General features: G+C 42.5%; 1 protein-coding gene across 1 annotated transcript in view; it reads left to right on the top strand.

Moving 5' to 3' along the window:
- LOC126413133 (lutropin-choriogonadotropic hormone receptor-like) overlaps positions 1 to 22,198 on the top strand; it is a gene marked incomplete at its 3' end in the record, with an annotated part of 673,520 nt that overhangs the window by 456,231 nt on the left and 195,091 nt on the right. Inside the window, exons 7-8 of the mRNA XM_050083025.1 lie at positions 784 to 852; positions 10,223 to 10,366. Of these exons, the coding sequence (XP_049938982.1) occupies positions 784 to 852; positions 10,223 to 10,366 (213 nt within the window). The remainder of the gene's footprint in view (positions 1 to 783; positions 853 to 10,222; positions 10,367 to 22,198) is intronic.

The following is a 22,198-nucleotide window of genomic DNA, read 5'->3' as shown; positions in this document are numbered from 1 at the left end:
TCATGGCTGCTGGTGGGATTGTGGAGACGCTATACGCATAAGTACACTAACTTTTCGCCATGGCTTCATCCATGTATTCGTATGTCACATATACCACACACATCTCCTCCTCTTACCCCCCTCCCCCTCTCTCTCTGCTCAGCTATGCCCCTCCAATCACTTACCTCCTGAAACACATTCTGATACTACCCTCAAAACATGCTGGTTCTGCAGGGCAGCTGAGATGTCAGGCAGTGCCATCTTTTTCACCCCACCCTCAACCATACTGAACAGGCGGATAACAAGGCGAATTAACATTGTGTTATCATCCACTTCTGAGCTATCTTTAAAATTTCGTGTCTCTCACTCTGGGGGAAGTTAACTTTGAAATCTGTTGAAAAATTTGTGCTAAAGAAACAAATAAGGAAGCGCTCTAATAAGAAAAATGTATTAAAAAGTATTTCTTGTGTAGGCATACATGCATATATCTCTATAAAAGCGAATGATTCTTTTGAAAATAAAAATCTATAGTCCTTGCCATAAGTTGAATTTGTCCTCTGTTTCCATCTACATTCATGTAGAAAATATAGCCTGCCGAAACTGATCGCATCTTTTTGAAATATAATGACATATTTTGGTTTCAGTAAACGACTAGGCACAAATCCAGTTTACAATAGTTCAGTGAAGTTAGCTTTATTAACTGTAAATTGTGAGACATCAGTGATGGAGTTCATCATATTTTAAATCACTTACACATTTTTGATATGGTTGGCAAGCAGTATTAAGCAGTTCTCCTGTTCGCAGGCATCTGGATGACAATTTTCTGCACAAGATACCCTCTGCACTCACAAGGCTGACTTCTCTGCAGGAACTGTGAGTAGCATATTCACACTTTTTATCTTTTCTTGTTTTACTAGTCTAGCTGGGGTAACCGTCTTCACTCAGGGAGTTGATATGGTATTGTGTGGTAGGTGGAATAAAAAGATAAACTGTAAAGTATAAGAGGTAAAAAAATTATTAAAACATGTAACAATTATTTAAAATACCTGTTAAGGTATAAGAGGTGAAATCTTTTTATTGAAAACGTATTGTAACTATTTACAGTATTTGTTTACAAACAACATTTTTCATTTTCTTATCGTGGGTATATATATATATATATATATATATATATGTACAAATTTTTGGAATTTGCTATTTGAGAGCAAACTGTGCATAGTTGACCGTGAGAGAAGCAGGAGTCTTCGAGGTTGATGCGCGAAATATTTTAAAGTTTGTCCTTGCGCTTTGTTAATTATAAAACTGTTGGCTAATTTGATTGGAAATTGCAGTCTTTTAAATTGGAATGGCAGTTCAGTACAGATCAGCAGTATTCTGAGGATAAATGGTGTGTCCTTTCTATTTTCCAGCCATAAGTTCAGCTTCCATAACGTTATTCGATGGCTATTTGACGATAATCCTTGTTCCATTACATAGTTTTGGTGAATTGAGATTTCTGAGTAGTATTATTGGAAGTCCCATTTTAAGTCGAAGGCAGTGTAACGGCATTCCTGGTACTTACAAAGAGTTTAGAAATTCTGTGGGGATGATCACAAAAGTGGTTCAAATGGCTCTGAGCACTATGCGACTCAACTGCTGAGGTCATCAGTCGCCTAGAACTTATAACTAATCAAACCTAACTAACCTAAGGACAGCACACAGCACCCAGCCATCACGAGGCAGAGAAAATCCCTGACGCGCCGGGAATCGAACCCGGGAACCCGGGCGTGGGAAGCGAGAACGCTACCGCACGACCACGAGAAGCGGGCTGGGGATGATCACACTAACTTCAATGTCTATCATAGTGCCAATCGATTTGTATATTCTCTCTTCACCGGGAACATTATTTTTAATATTAACGCTGAATTTGGTTTCATTACGACGAAACCGTGAACCTCCAACACATCTGTAAAAGACAGTGAAACGTTAATAGTCGAGCCCATTTTGGTTAGCTAATATACGAGGGGCATTCAGTAATAAAACAAATAGCTGTAGCGCAAAAATAGTTTATTAACTCAATAAAATTTTTTGGTCAGTTTTTCTACGTGATTCTCAAAAACCTGTGCGCACTTCTGCACTTTCTTACCAATCTTGTCATCATCTTGGCGAATAATTCTTTGCCTTGATCTCGAAACTAGTTTCTACTGCACTTGATGCCACGCAAAGCTTCTTGCATCGAACTAAATAGATAACAAAAAAAGTCTTGTTGCAACCCTTGTTCACTAAAGTACGAGCAGCCCTTAGCGGCTCGCCATCTTGCTTACAACTGTTCATGACGTCGCCTTTCCGGCTTAGATCTTTTTTAATATGTGACTAAGTACTGCACCTTTTTCCAGTCAGTACGAACTTTAATTTTATTAATGTATTATATAATTCATATGTTTTAGAACAGTTAGTCTAATTCTGAGGACGACGCTAATAGTAGCGTCGAAACCTGGTCAATTTTGACTTAATATTTGTGACCGAGGGCTTATTTGTTCTAATATAAAATAGATAACACTCTGCAGGAGCAGTCAGGGATATAAGAGACCTCTCACTCTGCCAATAGTTTTCCCTGTCAGTCGTCCCATATGAGACCGAGCGCTGTCTCTGCCGTCCATGACATTTCCTATTCAGCAACGCGTAGACTTGGTCCTCAATAATGCCTGAGTAAGCTTTTGACTGAGCAATGGTTCTCTAGAAAAATCTCCACGATCATTCCAAAAGAAGGTAATTGTGACCTTTCTATCCGATGGTTGCGTTTTAAATTTCTTACGGACAGTTGAGTGAGGGTGATTCCATTGCATGCTTTGATGCTTGGACTCCGCCTCAAAGAGCTGTATCCAGGCTGAAAACCTGTCCAAAAACGTACGACCATCGATGCCGAAACGATTTTTCATTTCGACGCAAATGCAGTATATCCTCCCTTTGTTATGAACAGTAACCTCTCTGGAAACCACCTTGAACAAGTTTCATGTTAAGTTGTTTTGAACGATGGAATGAGCTGTGCTTTCACTTGTTCAACTGTAAATCGTCGGTCTTCTCGGGTAAGTGAATCAATACGAACTTGATACGCCCAATTCCTTACTACCACCGGACGCCTGAAACATTGCTTGTCGGTTCCACATTTTATGCCACTTGTAAGATTTTTCATCCGAAAGGATATTTCTGACGGCTATACGCTTTTCGAAAACGAAATCAGATCACAGGACGCTGCCCCGCAAAGGTAAATTCTTCGAGCGGATACACCACCGTTACTAAGACCTAACACGTTATGTTTACGTAAATGTTATTGAAAAATGAGTAAGACTCTTCGAAATGTTGCCAACTAACACAGAAGTTTCAGTTCCCTGCATTAGCCCCCAAGTTTGTTGAATGTGTTGTTCAATTACTGAATGACCTTCGAAGCTAGATGGCTCACAGTGAGGTAATGGACACAAATGTATTCCACAAATGTAGTCACATAGATGCCCATTGTATACGTTATGATTGCATGAAAACGTTAAAATTCCAGTGATGAACGTTACTGTAACTTTTGGCCAATTTCGTAATACCAAACAACTATACGCTATTTGACACATGCGGTCAGTGGCAAACGTAGACGAATCGTAGGAGGCGATGTGTGGTCAGAAAAATGTCAATGAGTAGACGGAAGGAGAGGTGGATAAAGACATAAGAGTGAGGTAATTGTGATGTACCTAGCGATTTTAATGGGGATCATGTTTTAGAAGGAGCGTCATTATGGAAATTATCAGGAAGAATTTACACCACTGCTTTGTTGTGTCGAGACGGAAGTCACGAGGGACAAAATTGTCCCTTCTCTCGATGCCGCTTTCAAAGGAACACGAGGAACACATTTAAGAAACCAAATACTAACAAATCTCGTGTCACTTTACCTATGTAAAATATTTTTAAGTTCTCCAACAATTGACTGCCTTACAGATAATTACTTTTCCGTATATGTTCTAATGGCACACTGTAACAGTATCACACACAGCTCAACATAATGATTCAGAGTAAGGGAACAAAACAACAGGTACTCAGTGCGGTTGACTGACAATGCATTGTGTGTAGAAACAGATCTGTATGTGGATCGCCTGAGATAAGGCTGTGTTTATTGACTCTAGCAGACAAGCTTGCTTATCTAGGGTCAGCTGGGCTTATGCTGGTACGTGTCTCTGCAAGCTGATGTCGGCCACGTGTTGGCGTACCGAACTGGCAGGTTAACAATGATGAAGGCATGGTGCAAGATTCGTGACACCGGTCACTGCCTCCTCATGCTGGACTGTGTCCAACAAAACGTAGCTCAGCTAGTGCGAAGGGAAATTATTCAACTCTTCTTAACCTCATGTCCTACATTCCAGAAGCTCTCCTGCGAAACTCGCAGAACTAGCACCCGTGGAGAAAGGATATTGTTGCGTAAAACTGTGAGGACAGTTCTTTGGTAGCTCAGTCGCTAGATCACTTGCTCCAGATAGGCAAAGGTCCCGAGTTCGATTCAGTCTGGCACACAGTTTTAATCTACCAGGAAGTTTCATATCAGCGCACACTTCGCTGCAGAGTGAAATTTTGCTCTGGAAATGTCCCTCAGGGCGTGGCTAAGCCATGCCTCCGCGATATCCTTTCTTCTAGGAGTGCTAGTCTTCCAAGTTTTGCAGGAGAGCTTCTGTTGAGTTTAGAAGGTAGAAGACGTGGTAGTGGTGGAAGCAAAGCTGTGAGGACGAGTCGCGAGTTATGCTTGGTAGAGTATTTGTCCCGGAAAGCAAACGTCTTCAGTTCGAGTTTTCGCCTGGCACACATTTTAATCTGGCAGGAAGTATCAAATGGTTTGGTGATCATTCCATATTAGGTTGTCCGTTTTAATACTTTTGGTGTAGAAACTATTCTTGACGGTCTTCTAAGATGGACTGAGTGACCAACAAACAACAGATAGTGCGAAGGACTTATACCGGCCATAATGCATTGTTATTCTTGCTAGACAAGAGAAACTGTTTAAATAGAAGGCGGTATTCCAGAATGGCTGAAGCCCCAACTTTCTCTGAAAGCATGACTGCGCTCTAAACACAGTTCCATGTTAATGAATGCATGCGATTTCTTCTTCAAATGTTACACTGTCTCATCTACAAAAATATATATAGACAAAACATTATGACTACTGCCAACCGCGAGACTGATGTGCCTGGTAGCGTTGCTACCACGTGGCGCATTAAGGAAGACGAATGGAGACTAGTTTTGGCGACAATACGTGCCGCAGATCTGGGAAATCCAAACCCCCTTTTTGAGAAAGAGTACACTGTTAAGGCCCGGTTCCTGGGAACGAGCATCTCATAAACGGCGAAGTTAGCCAGCTGTTCGCTTGGTGCCGGCCCAAGTGGCTGAGCGGTTCTAGGCGCTTCAGTCTGGAACGGCGCGACCGCTACGGCGGCAGGTTCGAATCCTGCCTCGGGCATGGATGTGTGTGACGTCCTTAGGTTAGTTAGGTTTCAGTAGTTCTAAGTTCTAGGCGACTGATGACCTCAGAAGTTAAGTCCCATAGTGCTCAGAGCCATTTGAACCATTTGTTCGCTTGGTACTGTCATGAAAATTTATGGAAAAGTGGTTGTTGGACGGTAAAACCATGAGTAGGCAACAAGGTGTTCGACGTACCACGTGGTGGTCAGAGGCTATACGGTACTGTAAAGGTGGAAAGGCGGCGACCTGTGGTACATTTGACGACAATGCTGGTGAAGGTACAAGTGTTTCTGAGCTCTTCGTTCAGCACTCGTTGTTAAACATGGAGTTCTTCAACAGTCGAATATGCCAGGTGACACTGTGATCACGCGACGCAGTAAGGAAGACGAATCAGAACTCATTTTAGAGACAATACCCTGCGGAAAGTGGGGAAATACAAAACAATCTTTGACAAAGGGCAGATTGTTAAGGCACGGAGCTTGGTAACGAGCATCTCAGAAATGGGGAAACTGGTTGGCTGTTCGTGTTCCCATGACAACCCAGCGACATCGCCAGTTAGGATTACAGTGGCCACGAGATCATCGACAGTGGACCGTGGATCAATCGAAACGTTTCGGGTGGTAGGATTAACGTCGTTTCTTGTTACACCAAGTCGATCGGTCGATTGTCCTCTCTGGAAACGCTGTCATCCAGACTAAAGGCTGCTCGAAGTATGCACCGCGCCACTGCCGCAGATCAGTGGAGGCAGTATTATGCTATTGGGAACGTTAACTAACTCCGCCCCCGATAGCTGAATGGTCAGCGTGTCGGATTGTCAATCCTCTGGCCCCGGGTTCTATTCCCGGCTGGGTCGGGGAATTTTCTCCGCCCGGAGACTGGGTGTTGTACTGTCATCATCATCCTATCATACTCATCGACTGCAGGTCTCCGAAGTGGCGTCAAATTGAAAGAACGGCACCCGGCGAACGCTCTGCCCGACGGGGGGCCCTAGCCATACGATTAAATAAATAAACGTTCACTAAGGCATCTATGAGACATGTAGCAGCCGAATGCACCATGGCAGCTGTGGATTATGTGAACATTGTTGCTGATCCACATGTACCACATATGCTGGCTTTCTTCACCAACAGTGGTGGGATTTTTCCGCAGGATAACTGTCCACGCCACAAGTCCAGAACAGTGCAGTATTGGTTCGAGGAGCGTAATAGTGAGCTCATGTTGCTGTCTTTACCACAAATTCCTCCGATCTCAACTCGATGGAATACATCTGATTGTACAGCTGATTGTACAAAAATTTGGGTTTGCGTTACCTGTGGATAGATATCTGGTGTCACATACCTCTTCTACGTCTACTGCATTTATACTCCGCAAGCCACCCAACGGTGTGTAGCGGAGGGCACTTAACGTGCCACTGTCATTACCTCCATTTCCTGTTCCAGTCGCGAATGGTTCGCGGGAAGAAAGACTGCCGGAAAGCCTCCGTGCGCGCTCGAATCTCTCTAATTTTACATTCGTGATATCCTCGGGAGGTATAAGTAGGGGGAAGCGATATATTCGATACCTCATCCATAAACGCACCCTCTCGAAACCTGGACAGCAAGCTACACCGCGATGCAGAGCGCCTCTTGGAAGCTACTAAAGAGTTTTCGCGAAGGGTCGCTTACTACGTTTCAGAAAGTGAAACAAAAGGGTTTTAGTTGTTGGTCATAATGTTAGGCTCATCAGTGTAGCCGGCCGCTGTGGCTCAGCGGTTCTAGGCGCTTCAGTCAGGAACCGCGCTGCTGCGGTCGCAGGTTCGAATCCTGCCTCGGGCATGGATGTGTGTGATGTCCTTAGGTTGTTAGGTTTGAGTAGTTCTAAGTCTAGGGGACTGATGACCTCAGATGTTAAGTCCCATAGTGCTTAGAGCAATTTGAACCATTTGAACTGGTCGCATGGTTCAAATGGCTCGAAGCACTATGGAACATAACATCTAAGGTCATCAGTGCCCTAGACTTAGAATTATTTAAACCTAACTAACCTAACGACATCACACACATCCATACCCGAGACAGGATTCGAACCTGCGACCGCAGCAGCAGCGCGGTTCCGGACTGAAGCGCCTAGAACCGCTCGGCCACAGCGGCCGTCTCGTCGAATGGCCTTGAACTTTTTCGCCATACACTGTCGTCCACTCCCAGCTCTGTCACACACATTGAGGTTAACTGTAGAGTGTATACTTTCAACGCCTGAAATGTCATAATTAATCAAAATTCCGGGCTATTACGTGGTGATCGGATGGATATTCCATTAAAACCCAACGATTCGTCCCTATCTGCGAAGGATAGTTTCAAGTGCCACGTTGTGAATTGGGCATTCAAAGGAGCTTCGATCTCACTGTGATGTGGCATAAATTAATAAAATAACTTAGATGCCAGAGCTACAAATTTTTTTCTTGTCAAGACCTCTTAAAAACAATTGCTGCACAGTTTGTTGCCCATAAAGCTCAGAAAATTACTCACCACAAATCAGAAATGCATATAATCACCAAAATAAAGCAGCAGAATGCAAGTGGAGCAACATGAAGACTTCAACAACTTGCCCCGTCATCATACCCCACTTATCTATTTTAATAGTCATCGAATCTGACGTAGGTTATTTGGTTGCTTTAAAGAGGGGGGCGGGGAAAGGGGAGGGGGGGAAGGGAACAAACTGCTAGGTCATCGGTCCCTTGGCGTAGGATTAACAAGACTAAGACATGAATAAACAGTGACTCTGAAATACATACTGTCTGAGATAGCTATATATTGCAAAGAATGACCAAATATCATACCTGTTAGACCACACAAGCTTACGTTGGACGTCTTGAAAATTATAAGGCGAGAGGTAATGTAGACAGCAAATACTAACACACACCGAACTGGCGGGAGCGTCTCGATTGTTGGAGTTTTGACTGTAACGGCGTGAGGAACGTAATGTGGTGAGGCTTATTAGGAAAAAAAAAAAAAACTGCGTGGTTAGGCATCTTGCCCCTTTCGTCAACTTTCTCCGGTCTGTCCTATTGCGTTAGATCACGATTATTGCTGCCTGGAGGATGGTATGAAAGGATATGTCTTCCCATAGTATGCCAGGCATGCTGTAAGGGTGACAAATTATAGGGTTGGGCTGACCATTAAAGATTCCATACATTCCTCAAGGCGTTTTGGGTGTGAACTGCAACTTGGCGCACGTTATTTTCATGGACTACGCCATTTGGTACCTTGGCCACGAAATACATGACAACAGGGTTCACTATTCTTCCTTCACGATAGTCCCTGAAGTTAGAGAGGTGAGGGTCATGCTAATTGTGACTTCCTGTCCCCATTCACCAGCTCGTCTGTTGACGTATGTCTGATCGCCAACAGGAGCGGCATTCATCGTCGCCACTCGTTATTCCAGCTGTCTCTACCTCAGTCAACTGTGGGTTGGTGTCATCGCTAAACAACACATAGCAAGTCGAGATCTCAACCCACCTTCTGCTGATCTGTTTCCGACTTGGTGACACTTCTCCTGCATCCTTTGCCCGAATTTCATTATCTGTCTACTCATCAGAATCAGTGGAACGATCCTACGATGTTCCCACGGGGTGGAAGGACTTGTGGCTGCTCTTCTTGTCACACTGTCGTCCTGAGATAGTCACCATTTGTTCTGCAGTCATTGCACAACAATCAACTGTCCGTGCGATTTGTCGGTAGATGGTCACGTTTTCTTCGCGCCAGTAGTTCTATTTTTGTGAAAGTACGTAAGATGGAGATAAGCCGCATGCACACGTCCTCTGGCATACTGTGTTGTGATCTCCACTTGAAAAGTGCCAGTAACGCCAGACAATCCCGTTAGCCATCGAGTCTTCAAATCTTTCTTCATATTTAGGAATGGCTTTTCGCCTCTAGATACTGAAAATAGTGAAGTTTAACTCACATAAGCATTAAATTTTAATCAAAATATCCCATCTGCAGCCAAATTCTGGAATATCTATTTGCTAACGTTCGAGCACAGTGATCATGCTGTAGCAGTTTCTAACTCTGTCAGTGTATTTAAAATGTAAGACCTTATTGCCACTATACTATGGGTCGGTTCTAGTTCCCGTTACGGGTTCATGATGTACTATATTTCTCTTTGTGTCCGACTGTCTGCGCCGTTTATCACGGGGCGTGAAAGACATTCCACTTTTAGACGATCGTGCGGCGTTTGTGACAGTTAAAATACTTCAGTACTTCACCTTCTTCTTCTTCTATAGTACTGTGCTTCTGCCTGTTAAGGTGCCCATCTCTTCCTCGGCCTTCCCAGACTTCTTTGTCATACCGGATTAAAATTTCTGACTTTGTAAGGTCGTCTCTTTAGTTTATTCTGTCGAGATGTTACTCGATTGTCTTACGTTAAATATGTTTCTTATTCTATCTGCTGTATCCACAAAGAAAAGTAAACTGGTTTTATGAGAATGGACCTTATAAGAAGAAAATTAACGGTAAGCAGTACATTAGTAGATCAGGTTAGTCATATATGCGCGTGGCAAAAATATAGAGAAATGGAAGCGTAATGTGGAAACATATGTGAATCAGTAAACAGGTGGTTTACAAATGAGACACACGAAAATAATCTTCACAAAGTAATAGCTGTCCCAGACTACTTCATATTTTGTGTGTCTATTTTATAAGTGTATTTTTCTTTTCTGTCAGTGTATATGCATTGTGGCATGTAGACGTCAGTAATGGCTTATTGTTAAAATGTATACACATACCACGAAATATTGTTTCAGGTCAGTTTCTGGTAACCGCATCAAATACATACCTGGTGGTGTACTGCAACAGGCGCCAGGGTTGGCACTACTGGAGCTGCGGGGAAATCCCCTGGTGGCTGTCGCGCCAACCGCCTTCTCCCACCTGCCGAGACTGCGAAAGCTGTGAGTACTCATACCGCTACTGTGTGCACTACTAAGAAACTACAGTTTCCAACACGATAGTCGGTTGTAAATATTTCTCGTATAACGAAATTCTGTGATGGACTGAAATTCAAACATTGGCAGTACTTCAAGGCCATTGTTAGAAGGACCGAAAAGTTATTAAAAGACTCTGGTATGCCAGACAAAGTGGTGAAGAAAGTGCTACGTGCCACCAGACTTTCCAGGCTTTATGGATTGTAAGATACAAAAGGAAGGTGTCCCTCATACGCCTGTTACTACAGCAAATCAGTTCGCCCACCAACAGACTGCCCAGACGTCTAGTGGGTTGGTTAGCATCCAAACAGGGACTTTGTGAACACCATATTGTTAACTTGCAGAAACTCAAGAAAGTGAAGATAGGCCAAAATGACATAGTCACCAATCTGGCCCTAGTGTCACTTTATTCCAATGTGCCATTTCAAGACACACTCGATTTAGTGGTACAACCGTTTCCACCTGTGATCGTCAAGTTTTTGTCATGCCGTAAAGAAAACATACTCCTTTTACCATGACGAATATTGTGAGAAGACAGATCTCACAGCGATAGAATCCTCACTGTGTCCGGCTACCGTGAACTGCTTTAAAAAAATGGTTCAAATGGCTATGAGCACTATGGGACTCAACTTCTGAGGTCATTAGTCCCCTAGAACTTAGAACTAGTTAAACCTAACTAACCTAAGGACATCACACACATCCATGCCCGAGGCAAGATTCGAACCTGCGACCGTAGCGGTCTCGTGGTTCCAGACTCCAGGGCTTAGAACTGCACGGCCACTTCGGCCGGCTGAACTGCTTCATGGGCCAGATCGAGGAGCACATTCTGAACTGTGCAACGTTTCGTCTATCTTGCTTCCTATGATATGAAGACCACATTTTCTCATATGGCCTCCTAGCGAATATGCACTGCAGAAATTCGTCACCCACATAAAAGTTGCCCATTCCAACATTCAGTTTACTGTCGAAATGCAGGGAGATGGAAAGCTACTCTTCTTGGGTGTTTTAGCGGAGCAGAAGTTGAGAGACCAACTTCGTCATTCTATGTACCGAAACCCCATGCAAGGTGACAGTCACCTGAACACCTTCAGTTTTCACCACTCTATCAACAAGAAAGCAGTCGTGAACACGTTAGTACACAAGGCAAAGATTTTTTCTGACGATGACCAGCTATAGTGTGAATTGCATCATTTGAGAGAAGTGTTCAGAGAGAATGATCACAGTGAGGGATATACTCCAAATATTTTCAGGTGCCACTGACGAAGGACGCCTCATGAATTGGCCGAAGTGGGGAAGCCGACTGCGTTCCTGCCACACTGTGAGGCAACGAGCAGCATGTCAGGATTTGTGCTGCAGAGACATAAACTGAGATGAAGGTTCCAACTCAGAGATGTATCGTATATTACGCCCCAACAAAGACGACATAGCTCTAAGAGCGCAGTGTATGCTGTATCCCCTGGGCATGTGGCAGCAACTATATACATCTAACTGCTCTCACTATTGCTGAGAGTCATACTAGGCACAAGCGACATATTAAACTAAGGAAACTTCAGAACTAGGCTGTAGCTGAACATTGCCTGGAAAGCCGAGAGTCTGACTCATGCGTCATCATATTGGAATCCCCGTAAAAACGACGCAACAGAGATTAGAATAAACCACACATAGTTGGGCCTGGTGGCGAGCTTTGGATACCGAAAAGAAGCAAATACAGATGCTCGATGCTTTTAGGGAGATGGGAGCGGCAGTTCCAAACTTGGAGCCGTTCTCTCGCGCCAGATGACGTCATCGGCCCTGCGGTGGGCCGGAGCTGCTGCGAGCTGCCCAACTCGCCTCTTTACGTATGCGTCACTTCGCCCCTCTTTGGATGATTACAGGCGCTGCAGTCGCACCTATACAGGGTGTTACAAAAAGGTACGGCCAAACTTTCAGGAAACATTCCTCACACGCAAAGACAGAAAATATGTTATGTGGACATGTGTCTGGAAACGCTTACTTTCCATGTTAGAGCTCATTTTATTACTTCTCTTCAAATCACATTAATCATGGAATGGAAACACACAGCAACAGAACGTACAAGTGTGACTTCAAGCACTTTGTTGCAGGAAATGTTCAAAACGTCCTCCGTTAGCGAGGATACGTGCATCCACCCTCCGTCGCATGGAATCCCTGATGCGCTGATGCAGCCCTAGAGAATGGCGTATTGAATCACAGCCGTCCACAATACGAGTACGAAGAGTCTCTACATTTGGTACCAGGGTTGCGTAGACAAGAGCTTTCAAATGCCCCCATAAATGAAAGTCAAGAGGGTTGAGGTCAGGAGAGCGTGAAGGCCATGGAATTGGTCCGCCTCTACCAATCCATCGGTCACAGTACATACTGACGAAACTAAAATGAGCTCTAACATGGAAATTTAGCGCTTCCTGACACATGTCCACGTAACATCTTTTCTTTATTTGTGTGTGAGGAATGTTTCCTGAAAGTTTGGCCGTACCTTTTTGTAACACCCTGTATAAGCGGAACCCCCTGCCAGGCTTTATGATGAAGACACCGTCGAAAACGTAAGTTTTCTATTCGAAGTGACGCGTGTTGTAAGCTGAGTTGATCTTATTCAAGCATGCTGTCGCAGAAGGCTCCAAGAACTCACTGGCAATACTTTTTCTCCTTGAGATACGATGTCACGGCTTATAGCCTTCTAGGTGCGTCCATAACCCATTCTCTCAAACTCTCTCCTGCTAATAATTATTATCATCATCCATTCGGCGGAAAATCAAGAGCTTTGAGTATGGATGTGTCTTCGATGCATCTTAGGAGATGTTTCGAGCTTCTGGTTACGTCTCTTCTTTCATGGATACATTGTAATAACGCACCCTCATAAAGGAGAAGAATAGAGAATAGACAACGGAATAAGAAACGGAAGATATTCTAGTCGACAGATAGTTTGTCTTCAGTAAACGTAGAGACAAAAAAATTATAAACTGAAAATTTGTATCCGAAGACAGGAGAGTTTAAAAACAAAACAGATTATTTCTAAGGGTTTGCAGATCCAGAGAAACCGTTCGACGACGTGGCGTCGAAGTATTTGTCCAGAAGTGTATGAAGTACGAAGAACAACAAATAATCTGGAATACCCTAAAATAAACATTGTGTTATAGGAAATGGAAACAGTAGGACAAAGTTATATTCGAAAGAGCCTGGGCAGTGCTGTAGTTATCACCTGAAACTGTGTATCAGAGAAACAATGAAAGCGTGATAACAAAATCGGTAATGGGTATAAAAGTTTGAAGGAGCACATACCAGTACGTAAGTGATTTAGTCCTTCCTTCAGAAGCAAATGAAATACTACAAGAAATTTTCCATTGACAAGAGAGATAATTCCAGATGAGAATAAACACATTGAAAGTAAATGATTCCTTTCTTCCAGAAAATCACGAAACAATAAATGTGAAGATACAGAGAACGAAGGAAAATAATTCTGACACAGAAATAAAGGTTGCAAAACGTCGCAGAAGCAGTGATATCGGAATCACACAGGCGCAACTGTTCTTTTGGAATCAGGTGCTGTACTGAACCCAGGAGTAGGTTTCTGAAGATGAATTTCTAAAGTGCTACCACGAATAGGAGATGAATTTAGAAAACGGACATCACTAGAGCGGAAAAATACTGCAAGCATTTAAATACGGTTCTGCCATATGACAGCGGACAATTACGGTATTATAAAAGGAAATATCATAAGGAATAGTTTACGAATAAATTGTAAAACGTTGTTCTCAAAAGACAGACAGGTCCTTTGGACCTTTGCTACGGTTTTCAAGGGCAGTGAATATTCCTCTGCTAGGTGCAGTATATGACAAAACTTGTAAAAATTTCTGTGAGTAGACCAACAGCAGCATAAGTAGTGAATCGGTAGTGTTGTGTGTAGCAGATACGCAGAGATCAAAATGTTGACAAAAGATCAGGTGGTGGTGGTTAGTGTTTAACGTCCCGTCGACAACGAGGTCATTAGAGACGGAGCGGAAGCTCGGGTTAGGGAAGGATTGGGAAGGAAATCGGCCGTGCCCTTTCAAAGGAACCATCTCGGCATTTGCCTGAAACGATTTAGGGAAATCACGGAAAACCTAAATCAGGATGGCCGGAGACGGGATTGAACCGTCGTCCTCCCGAATGCGAGTCCAGTGTGCTAACCACTGCGCCACCTCGCTCGGTCACAAGATCAGGCTTGAAATCAGAGGAGAGATTGGGAACTATGGCCAAAGGCTTACACCTCACGATATTATGTTCCTCTTCAACTAGCCGGCCAGCACTTAACAAGACACTGCTTGCAGCTATTCATAAAAGTACAAGCGATGCGGAAAAAACACTCAGATGACAAAAGTCATAGGATATCGATAAGCACGTATACATACGGCGGTATTTTCGAGTACACAAGGCATAAAAGGGGAGTGCATTGGCGGAGCTATCATTTGTACTCAGGGGATTCACGTAAAAAGTTTTTTGACATGGCTATGGTCGTATGACGAGAATTAACAGACTTTGGACGGGGAATGGTAGTTGCAGCTAGATGCATGGGACTTTTCATTTCGGATGTAGACAGGGAATTCAATATTCCAAAATTGACAGTATCAAGAGCGCACCGCAAATACCAAATTTCAGTCATCACCTCTCACCGCGAACAACGCAGAGCTCGACAGCTTTTTTAACGACAGAGAACAGCGGCGTTTGCGAAGAGTTGCTAGTGACAACAGAAAAGCAACACAGCGTGAAATAATCTTAGAAATCAATGTGAGACGTACGACGAACGTATCCGTCAGGACACTGCGGCGAAATACGGCGCTATTGTGATGTGGCAGTAGACGAGTGCCTTTGCCAACAGCTTGACGTCACCTGCAGCTCTTCTCCTTGGGTCGTGAGTGTATCTGTTGGACCACAGACGATTTGAAAACCGTGGCCTGGTCAGATGAGTCCCGGTTTCAGTCTATGAGAACCCTTGATCACTGGTGTAATATTTCTTAGAGGGGATGTCATCGAACATTCTCATTTTTCAAATTTTAGAATATTATCTGTTCCTTTAGAATTGAAGAAAAATAACCGGAAAATATACCTATTCAAAAAAGCAGATAAAATTTCACTTGACGCCTTCCTGAGAGACTTTCTCCACTCATTACAAATTAATAATATGAATGTAGACCAGATGTGGTTTAAATTCAAAGAAATAGTATCGATAGCAATTGAGAGATTTTCACCAAATAACTTAACAAACGACGGAGGTGACCCTCCTTGGTATGCAAAACGGGTTAGAACACTGTTACAGAACAACAAAACAAACATGTCAAATTTAAACACAGGCAAAATCCCCAAGATTGGCGATCTTTTACAGAAACTCGAAATTTAGCGCCGAGTTCAATGCGAGATGCCTGTAAGTTTCCACAACAAAACTTTGTACCGAAACGTGGCAGAAAATCCAAAGAGATTCTGGTCATGTGTGAAGTATGTTAGCGGCAAGAAACAATCAAAGCCTTTTCTGCGCGATAGCAATGGAGATACTATCGAAGACAGTGCTGTCAAAGCAGAGTTAATAAACACAGCCTTCCGAAATGCCTTCACAAAATAAGACGAAGTAAATATCCCAGAATTCGAATTGAGAACAGCTGCCAACATGAGTAACGTAGAAGTAAATATCCTTGGAGTTGTGAAGCAATTTAAATCACTTAATAAAAGCAAGTCTTCTGGACCAGGCCCATATTGTTAACGTCGATGTGCAGCAGGATTTTAGAACATATATTGTGTTCGAAGATTATGAACTACCTCGAAGAAAACCGTCTATTGACACACAGTCAACATGGGTTTAGAAAACATCGTTCCTGTGAAACACAACTAGCTCTTTATTCACATGAAGTATTGAGTGCTATTGACCAGGAATTTCAGATCGATTCCGTATTCCTGGATTTCCGGAAAGCTTTTGACACTGTACCACACAAGCGGCTCGTAGTGAAATAGCGTGCTTACGGAATATCGTCTCAGATATGTGACTGGAGTTGTGATTTCCTGTCAGAGAAGTCACAGTTCGTAGTAATTGACGGCAAGTCATCGAGTAGAACGGAAGTGATTCCTGGCTTTCCCCAAGGTAGTGTTATAGGCCCTTTGCTGTTCCTTATCTATATAAAAGATTTGGGAGACAATCTGAGCAGCCGTCTTCGGTTGTTTGCAGATGACGCTGTCGTTTATCGGCTAGTAATGTCATCAGAAGATCAAATCAAACTGTAAAACAATTTAGAAGAAATATCTGAATGGTGCGAAAAGTGGCAGTTGACCCTAAATAACGAAAAGTGTGAGGGCGTCCATATGAGTGCTAAAAGCAACGCGTTAAACTTCGGTTACACGAAAAATCAGTCTAATCTAAAAGCCATAAATTCAACTAAATACCTAGGTATTACAATTACGAACAACTTTGGAAGGAACACCTAGAAAATGTTGTGGGGAAGGGTAACCAAAGCCTGCGTTTTATTGGCAGGGCACTTACAAAATATAACAGACCTACTAAGGACACTGTCTGCACTACGCTTGTCCGTCCTCTTTTAGAATACTACTGCGCGATGTGGGATCCTTACCGGATAGGACTGACGGAGTACATCGAAAAAGTTCAAAGAAAGGCTGCACGATTTGTATTATCGCGAAATACGAGACAGAGTGTTACAGAAATGATACAGGATTTGGGCTGGAAATCATTAAAAGAAATGCGTTTTAGTTGCGACGGAATCTTGTCACGAAATTCCAATCACCACCTTTCTCCTCCGAATGATAAAATACTTTGTTGACACCGATCTACAAAGGGAGGAACGATCACCACGATAAAATAAGGGAAATCAGAGCTCGTACGGAAAGATATAGGTGTTCATTCTTTCCGCGCGCTATACGAGAATGGAATAATAGAGGATTGTGAAGGAGTTTCGATGACCCTCTGCTAGGAACTTGAGTGTGATGATGTAGATATAGATGTAGAAAAATAATAAACAAACTGTCAGTATCCTGTGCGAAATATTAAACTAACACGAATGGTTGGACCACCCAGATCTTCCATTATGAATCCCATCGAACATCTATGGGACATAATCTAGAGGTCAGTTCGTGCACAAAATCCTACACCGGCAACACTTTCGCAATTATGGACGGTTATGGAGGCAGCATGGATCAATTTTTCTTTAGGGGACTTCAACGACTTAGTGAGTCCATGCCATGTGGAGTTGCTGGACTAGGCTCAGCAGAAGGATGTCCGACACGATATTAGGAGGTATGTCACATCTGTGTGAACGCTGCTGCATGTTCTCGTTGTTTAAACCTACGTTTTAGCCTAAAACAGTGAAAACAAAAATTGTTACACATTATTATGACTTTCATTGGTCAGGAGCAAATAATATTTTCCCCACTGTCTTCATTTCTGCTGCAGATAACAATAGCTCACAGTTTTAGCACATACCTAGTCTCGGAAATTATTTTAGGCCATCATCTATGCAAACAGATCTTTGTCTAGGTTCCTCTACCCTCTGTGATTTATACTGCTCTTAGACAGCATCTTGCTTCGATTTATGTAGACTATCCATCCTCATATCATATATCCCCTTGAAATTCCAAATTCCAGCCCTTTAAGCAGATTTATAAGCCAAATTCACAGTTTGGAGCAATTCTAGCATTGCAGCATGCTGATCTGAATGTCCATAAATAGCTACAAATCGTCGAAGATATCGACCACAGTGGTGGTTGAAATTCCAGAAGGCAATACGCCAGTTCTACCATGTCGCTAAACTCGGAATACATTCTCATGGTTCAAAACCAAATGTGATCTTCGTGAATTGCGGCATTTTCTTGTTCTCTCAAGGTACATCACATTCAACACTTTATAGAAGTATTAATTCCCTTCAGTGTTCAACCCAGTGCTCCAGAGCAGTGACGAACGAAAACGACATTTATCTCCACAATTATCTCCTCGATAAATTTGATTAACTGCTTCAGTATTTTTGATTACGGATTCCTCAACCACAATTCCATTGTCCGCAAGTTTTTACCCGCGTGTGTGGATGTGAAAATTTTGTAAACCACATTAATCCATTATATACGCCAGAGCTCTGTCCAAAGGCTTGCGTTTGGCCTGAGTGTTCTCCTGTTCGCCCCGAACCTCGTATTTTACATTCCGTTGCCTAAAGACGTAGAGGCTCATGACTACATTTTCTAAAACATAGCTTGTTATACTCTTGATACAGTAGGTAAGCTACAGTTTTCTGATGTAAATACTGAATCTCATTTTATGAACTTTTCTCCGTTTATTTCTACAATATTTAGAAAACAAATGAAGCTCATACCAATTGTAGTCGCGTATCGCTTAGACTACTGTTCTTTAGTTCTTTTTCCTGGTCTTTATCCTGCATGTTAATATTGTATTTGGCAGTATGAGAGGATGAGTGGATGACATTCCTGTTACCATCCATTCTCCACTGGACGGAATTAGTCTACTTATTTGTTGTTTATATGGGTCGCAGTATATAAATGTGTCGGAGAATATGAGTAAAGAGTCAAAATTTCACCGACCCGTAGAATATTTTTTCTATGATCAGCGCACTCTGAAGTAGCGGGGAAAACAAATCCTCCTGTCTGAGGACAAAAAGCGAAATATGCTCCTCTTTAAAAGACTCTAACAGAAAAGTTACGAACCTGCTGCCTCGATTCTCATTCGGTTTTCCTCACTCAAAAATTTTGGCATGCGAACATATTCGCGCTTTTTTTGTTTTGAAAGACAGCAGCTGAGAGACAGTAACAGTGGAAGGGAGAGGAGACAGTGATAGTAGGACAAAAAGAGACAGGAGACATTGATACGGATGAAGACAATAGAATTAGCAGCCAAATAGAGAGGAAATAGTGATTGTCAGTGAGAGACAATGGTCGTAAAGGAGAATAAGTGGTGGATGCAGGTACATAAGTGGGTGCAAGACAGAGGGGGGACAGTAGAAAAGAAAAAGAACAGACCGGCAAACTTTAACACATATGTGTAGGGAGCGCGCATTTTGGAATGGAATTTTAAACTCAAGATTATAGGAGAAAAAATAAGTAGTTGACCTTCCTAGAATTTTTGAGTTGCCAAGGTATGCTGGAGGCAGTGGCAGTAGGAAAAAGTGACAGAAAGAGACACTTTAAGTGAAGCAGGAGATAGTGATAGTGTGATACGCTGTAAATAAAGGAGTGGGAGCGAACGTGAGAAACCTGCATGTCATCCAGTCGCCGGTTTGTGAGGTGGATGGTGCGGGGGGGGGGGGGGGGGCGAGTCGACATTTGGCTGTTTTAGTTCACTGCCCTATTTAGAATGTGCTGTGAAAAGAATGCTAAATTTTTCGCTAAGGAAGATCGAACCAGGTTTGAGGTAGCTGACTTTCCACTATTCTGTCAGAGCCTTTTAAGGAACTAAATATTCCCCTTTTCACCGACAGGAGCAGTTTCCTATTGGTTTTTCGCACCATCGTGATTTCAGTTTTATAGTCGTTATCAAGAGCTAAGGTGAAATGTCACAAAATGTCCGACATGCCGGAATGACTCGTCATCGTCGAAATACTACAACAGTTATCTGGTCTTACAAACTTTTGAAAATCGCGTAACTGAGGCGGAACATGGCTACCAGCCCGGTAGTGATCTAACTGGGTGTAGGAAACCGCGCAAAAAGCACGGAAGGAAAATAATACCAGTTAGTAGGAGGAAAGTGTACAGCACACCCTTCTGAAAGAAGGATCTATTCAAAACCTACTCTAAATATTGATGATAGTTCTGAAATGACTGGAAATTTGGTGCAATTGCTCACGAACCTCATACGGGAAAAAGGGTACTACGTAATATTTTTAATACAAAATATATTGATAATACATAAAGTACTGGTTAGCTGAAAAGGGGTAATTAAAAGGCCGCCAGCACACCAGGCTAATGAATCTCCACAATCATGAGAAAGGTAATGGCAAATAAATGTTAGCAAATAATCACTGGTGTGGCAACACAAGGTCGTCACGCTTTCCGCAACACAACAGTTCACGAGAAAATAAATGTATCAGAAAGCACTGAGTTTGCAGTTACTTATTCTGAAATACTATATTTTGAACGTAAAGTTAAAAGAAGTCACTGGTCAAATACATGTAACTAACACTTTGTTGCGTAAAAATTAGTTTCAGTAACGCCAGTGTAACGTAATGCAAAATTTAGAAAAAGGCAAGCAATTTACGTTTGATTACTAAAAAATTGAATTGAATTCACTTTAAGCAAACGAGAAATTGTTTTTATTTTTAATATAACAACAATAAAATATTACAAAGCCAGAAGAAGTCGCTAAGCTGAATACAGAATAAATTAAATTGCTCACTCTTTATTTGTATTGTATCTATATTTATTAGTTTTGCCAGTGAAACTTTACGTTACTCTAAGTGAATGAAGTTCCTACTCAAAACTGCAAATTAGTTAAGTCTCTGTTATGCAATACAAGAATGAACAGTTACTGAGGCAGAAAAATGAGACTGAAACTGGTCGTTAGCAAATAAACAAAACTGGCAGTAAATAATGAATCAGTTTTCATATTTTGATGACACTCGGTGATTTCATAGAAAGGAAGGGGACTCTGTTTGGTAGTAATGTCTGCGGACAATGATAACACAGGTGCCCTACAATTTTTAACTGTTGCACGTTATTATTCAAGTTAGTCATACTTTGCCAAAGAAATGCCTCTGTGTGATGCCTCTACAAAATCTGTCACTTAACCGTATTACGATGTAGCTGGGTGGACGATGAAGAATGTAGCCGACGAGATGCTGAGCCGCTACTGTTACTACTGCTGATTGAGATCCACGGGTCGTCTCCAGAGCCACGGATAACTATGAGGCAGGCAATAGTTAGAATTGCAGCTTCCTCCGCCTATCCACTCCTTCCGTGCTCTCAATATTCGCGGGTTAACTAATTAGTTGCGCCTACACTGGCGCGATCATAGCTGCACACTGCGACTGCAGGAGCGCCCAACAAACACTTTCGCACTCTTTCATCACTCAAACTGCTCCGCTTCCGCGACGGAGATTATTAATACGCAAATATAAACAACGGCTCAGCTAATGCCATTTCGTCGTTGCTACATTAAAATTAAAGTTTCCTTGAATATTACCCAGCAATTTACAATATTTACATTAGAGTTTTCAATTTAACTAAAAATGAACACTAATAAAACCAAGATAATGATCAATGAAAGGACACCTGAGGGAAGTATATCAGTTGGAAGTACACAACTCCCAAAAAGTCACAGAATATATCTAGCTGGGTAAACTGATGAACATGAAAGGAGACTTTAAACCAGGAATATTACGATGAATTAAATTGGGCTGACAAGCTTATGGGAAGCACTCTTCAATTTTGAAATCTAAGGTGTCGGTTGAGCTGAAGAAATCTATATTTGACCAATGCATAGTACCAGTAATAACTTATGGCTGCGAAACATGGAGCTGGCCGTTGTGACCGAGTGGTTCTAGGCGCTTCAGTCTGGAACCGCGCTGCTGCTACGGTCACAGGTTCGAATCCTGCCTCGGGCATGGATGTGTATGATGTACTTGGTTAGTTCTAAGTCCATGGGACTGATGACCTCAGACGTTAAGTCCCATAGTGCTTAGAGCCATTTGAACCATTGAAACATGGACATTAGATGAGTTCATTGTTAGGAAGCTAACAGTACCCCAAAGAGGAATGGAAAGATCGATGTTGGGTTACACGAAAAAAGACAGGAATAGAACTGTTGAAATA

This window comes from Schistocerca serialis, chromosome 7 (genome assembly GCF_023864345.2).
Source record: "Schistocerca serialis cubense isolate TAMUIC-IGC-003099 chromosome 7, iqSchSeri2.2, whole genome shotgun sequence".
Lineage (NCBI taxonomy): Eukaryota > Metazoa > Arthropoda > Insecta > Orthoptera > Acrididae > Schistocerca > Schistocerca serialis.
This window is presented reverse-complemented; position numbering and strand designations above follow the sequence as displayed.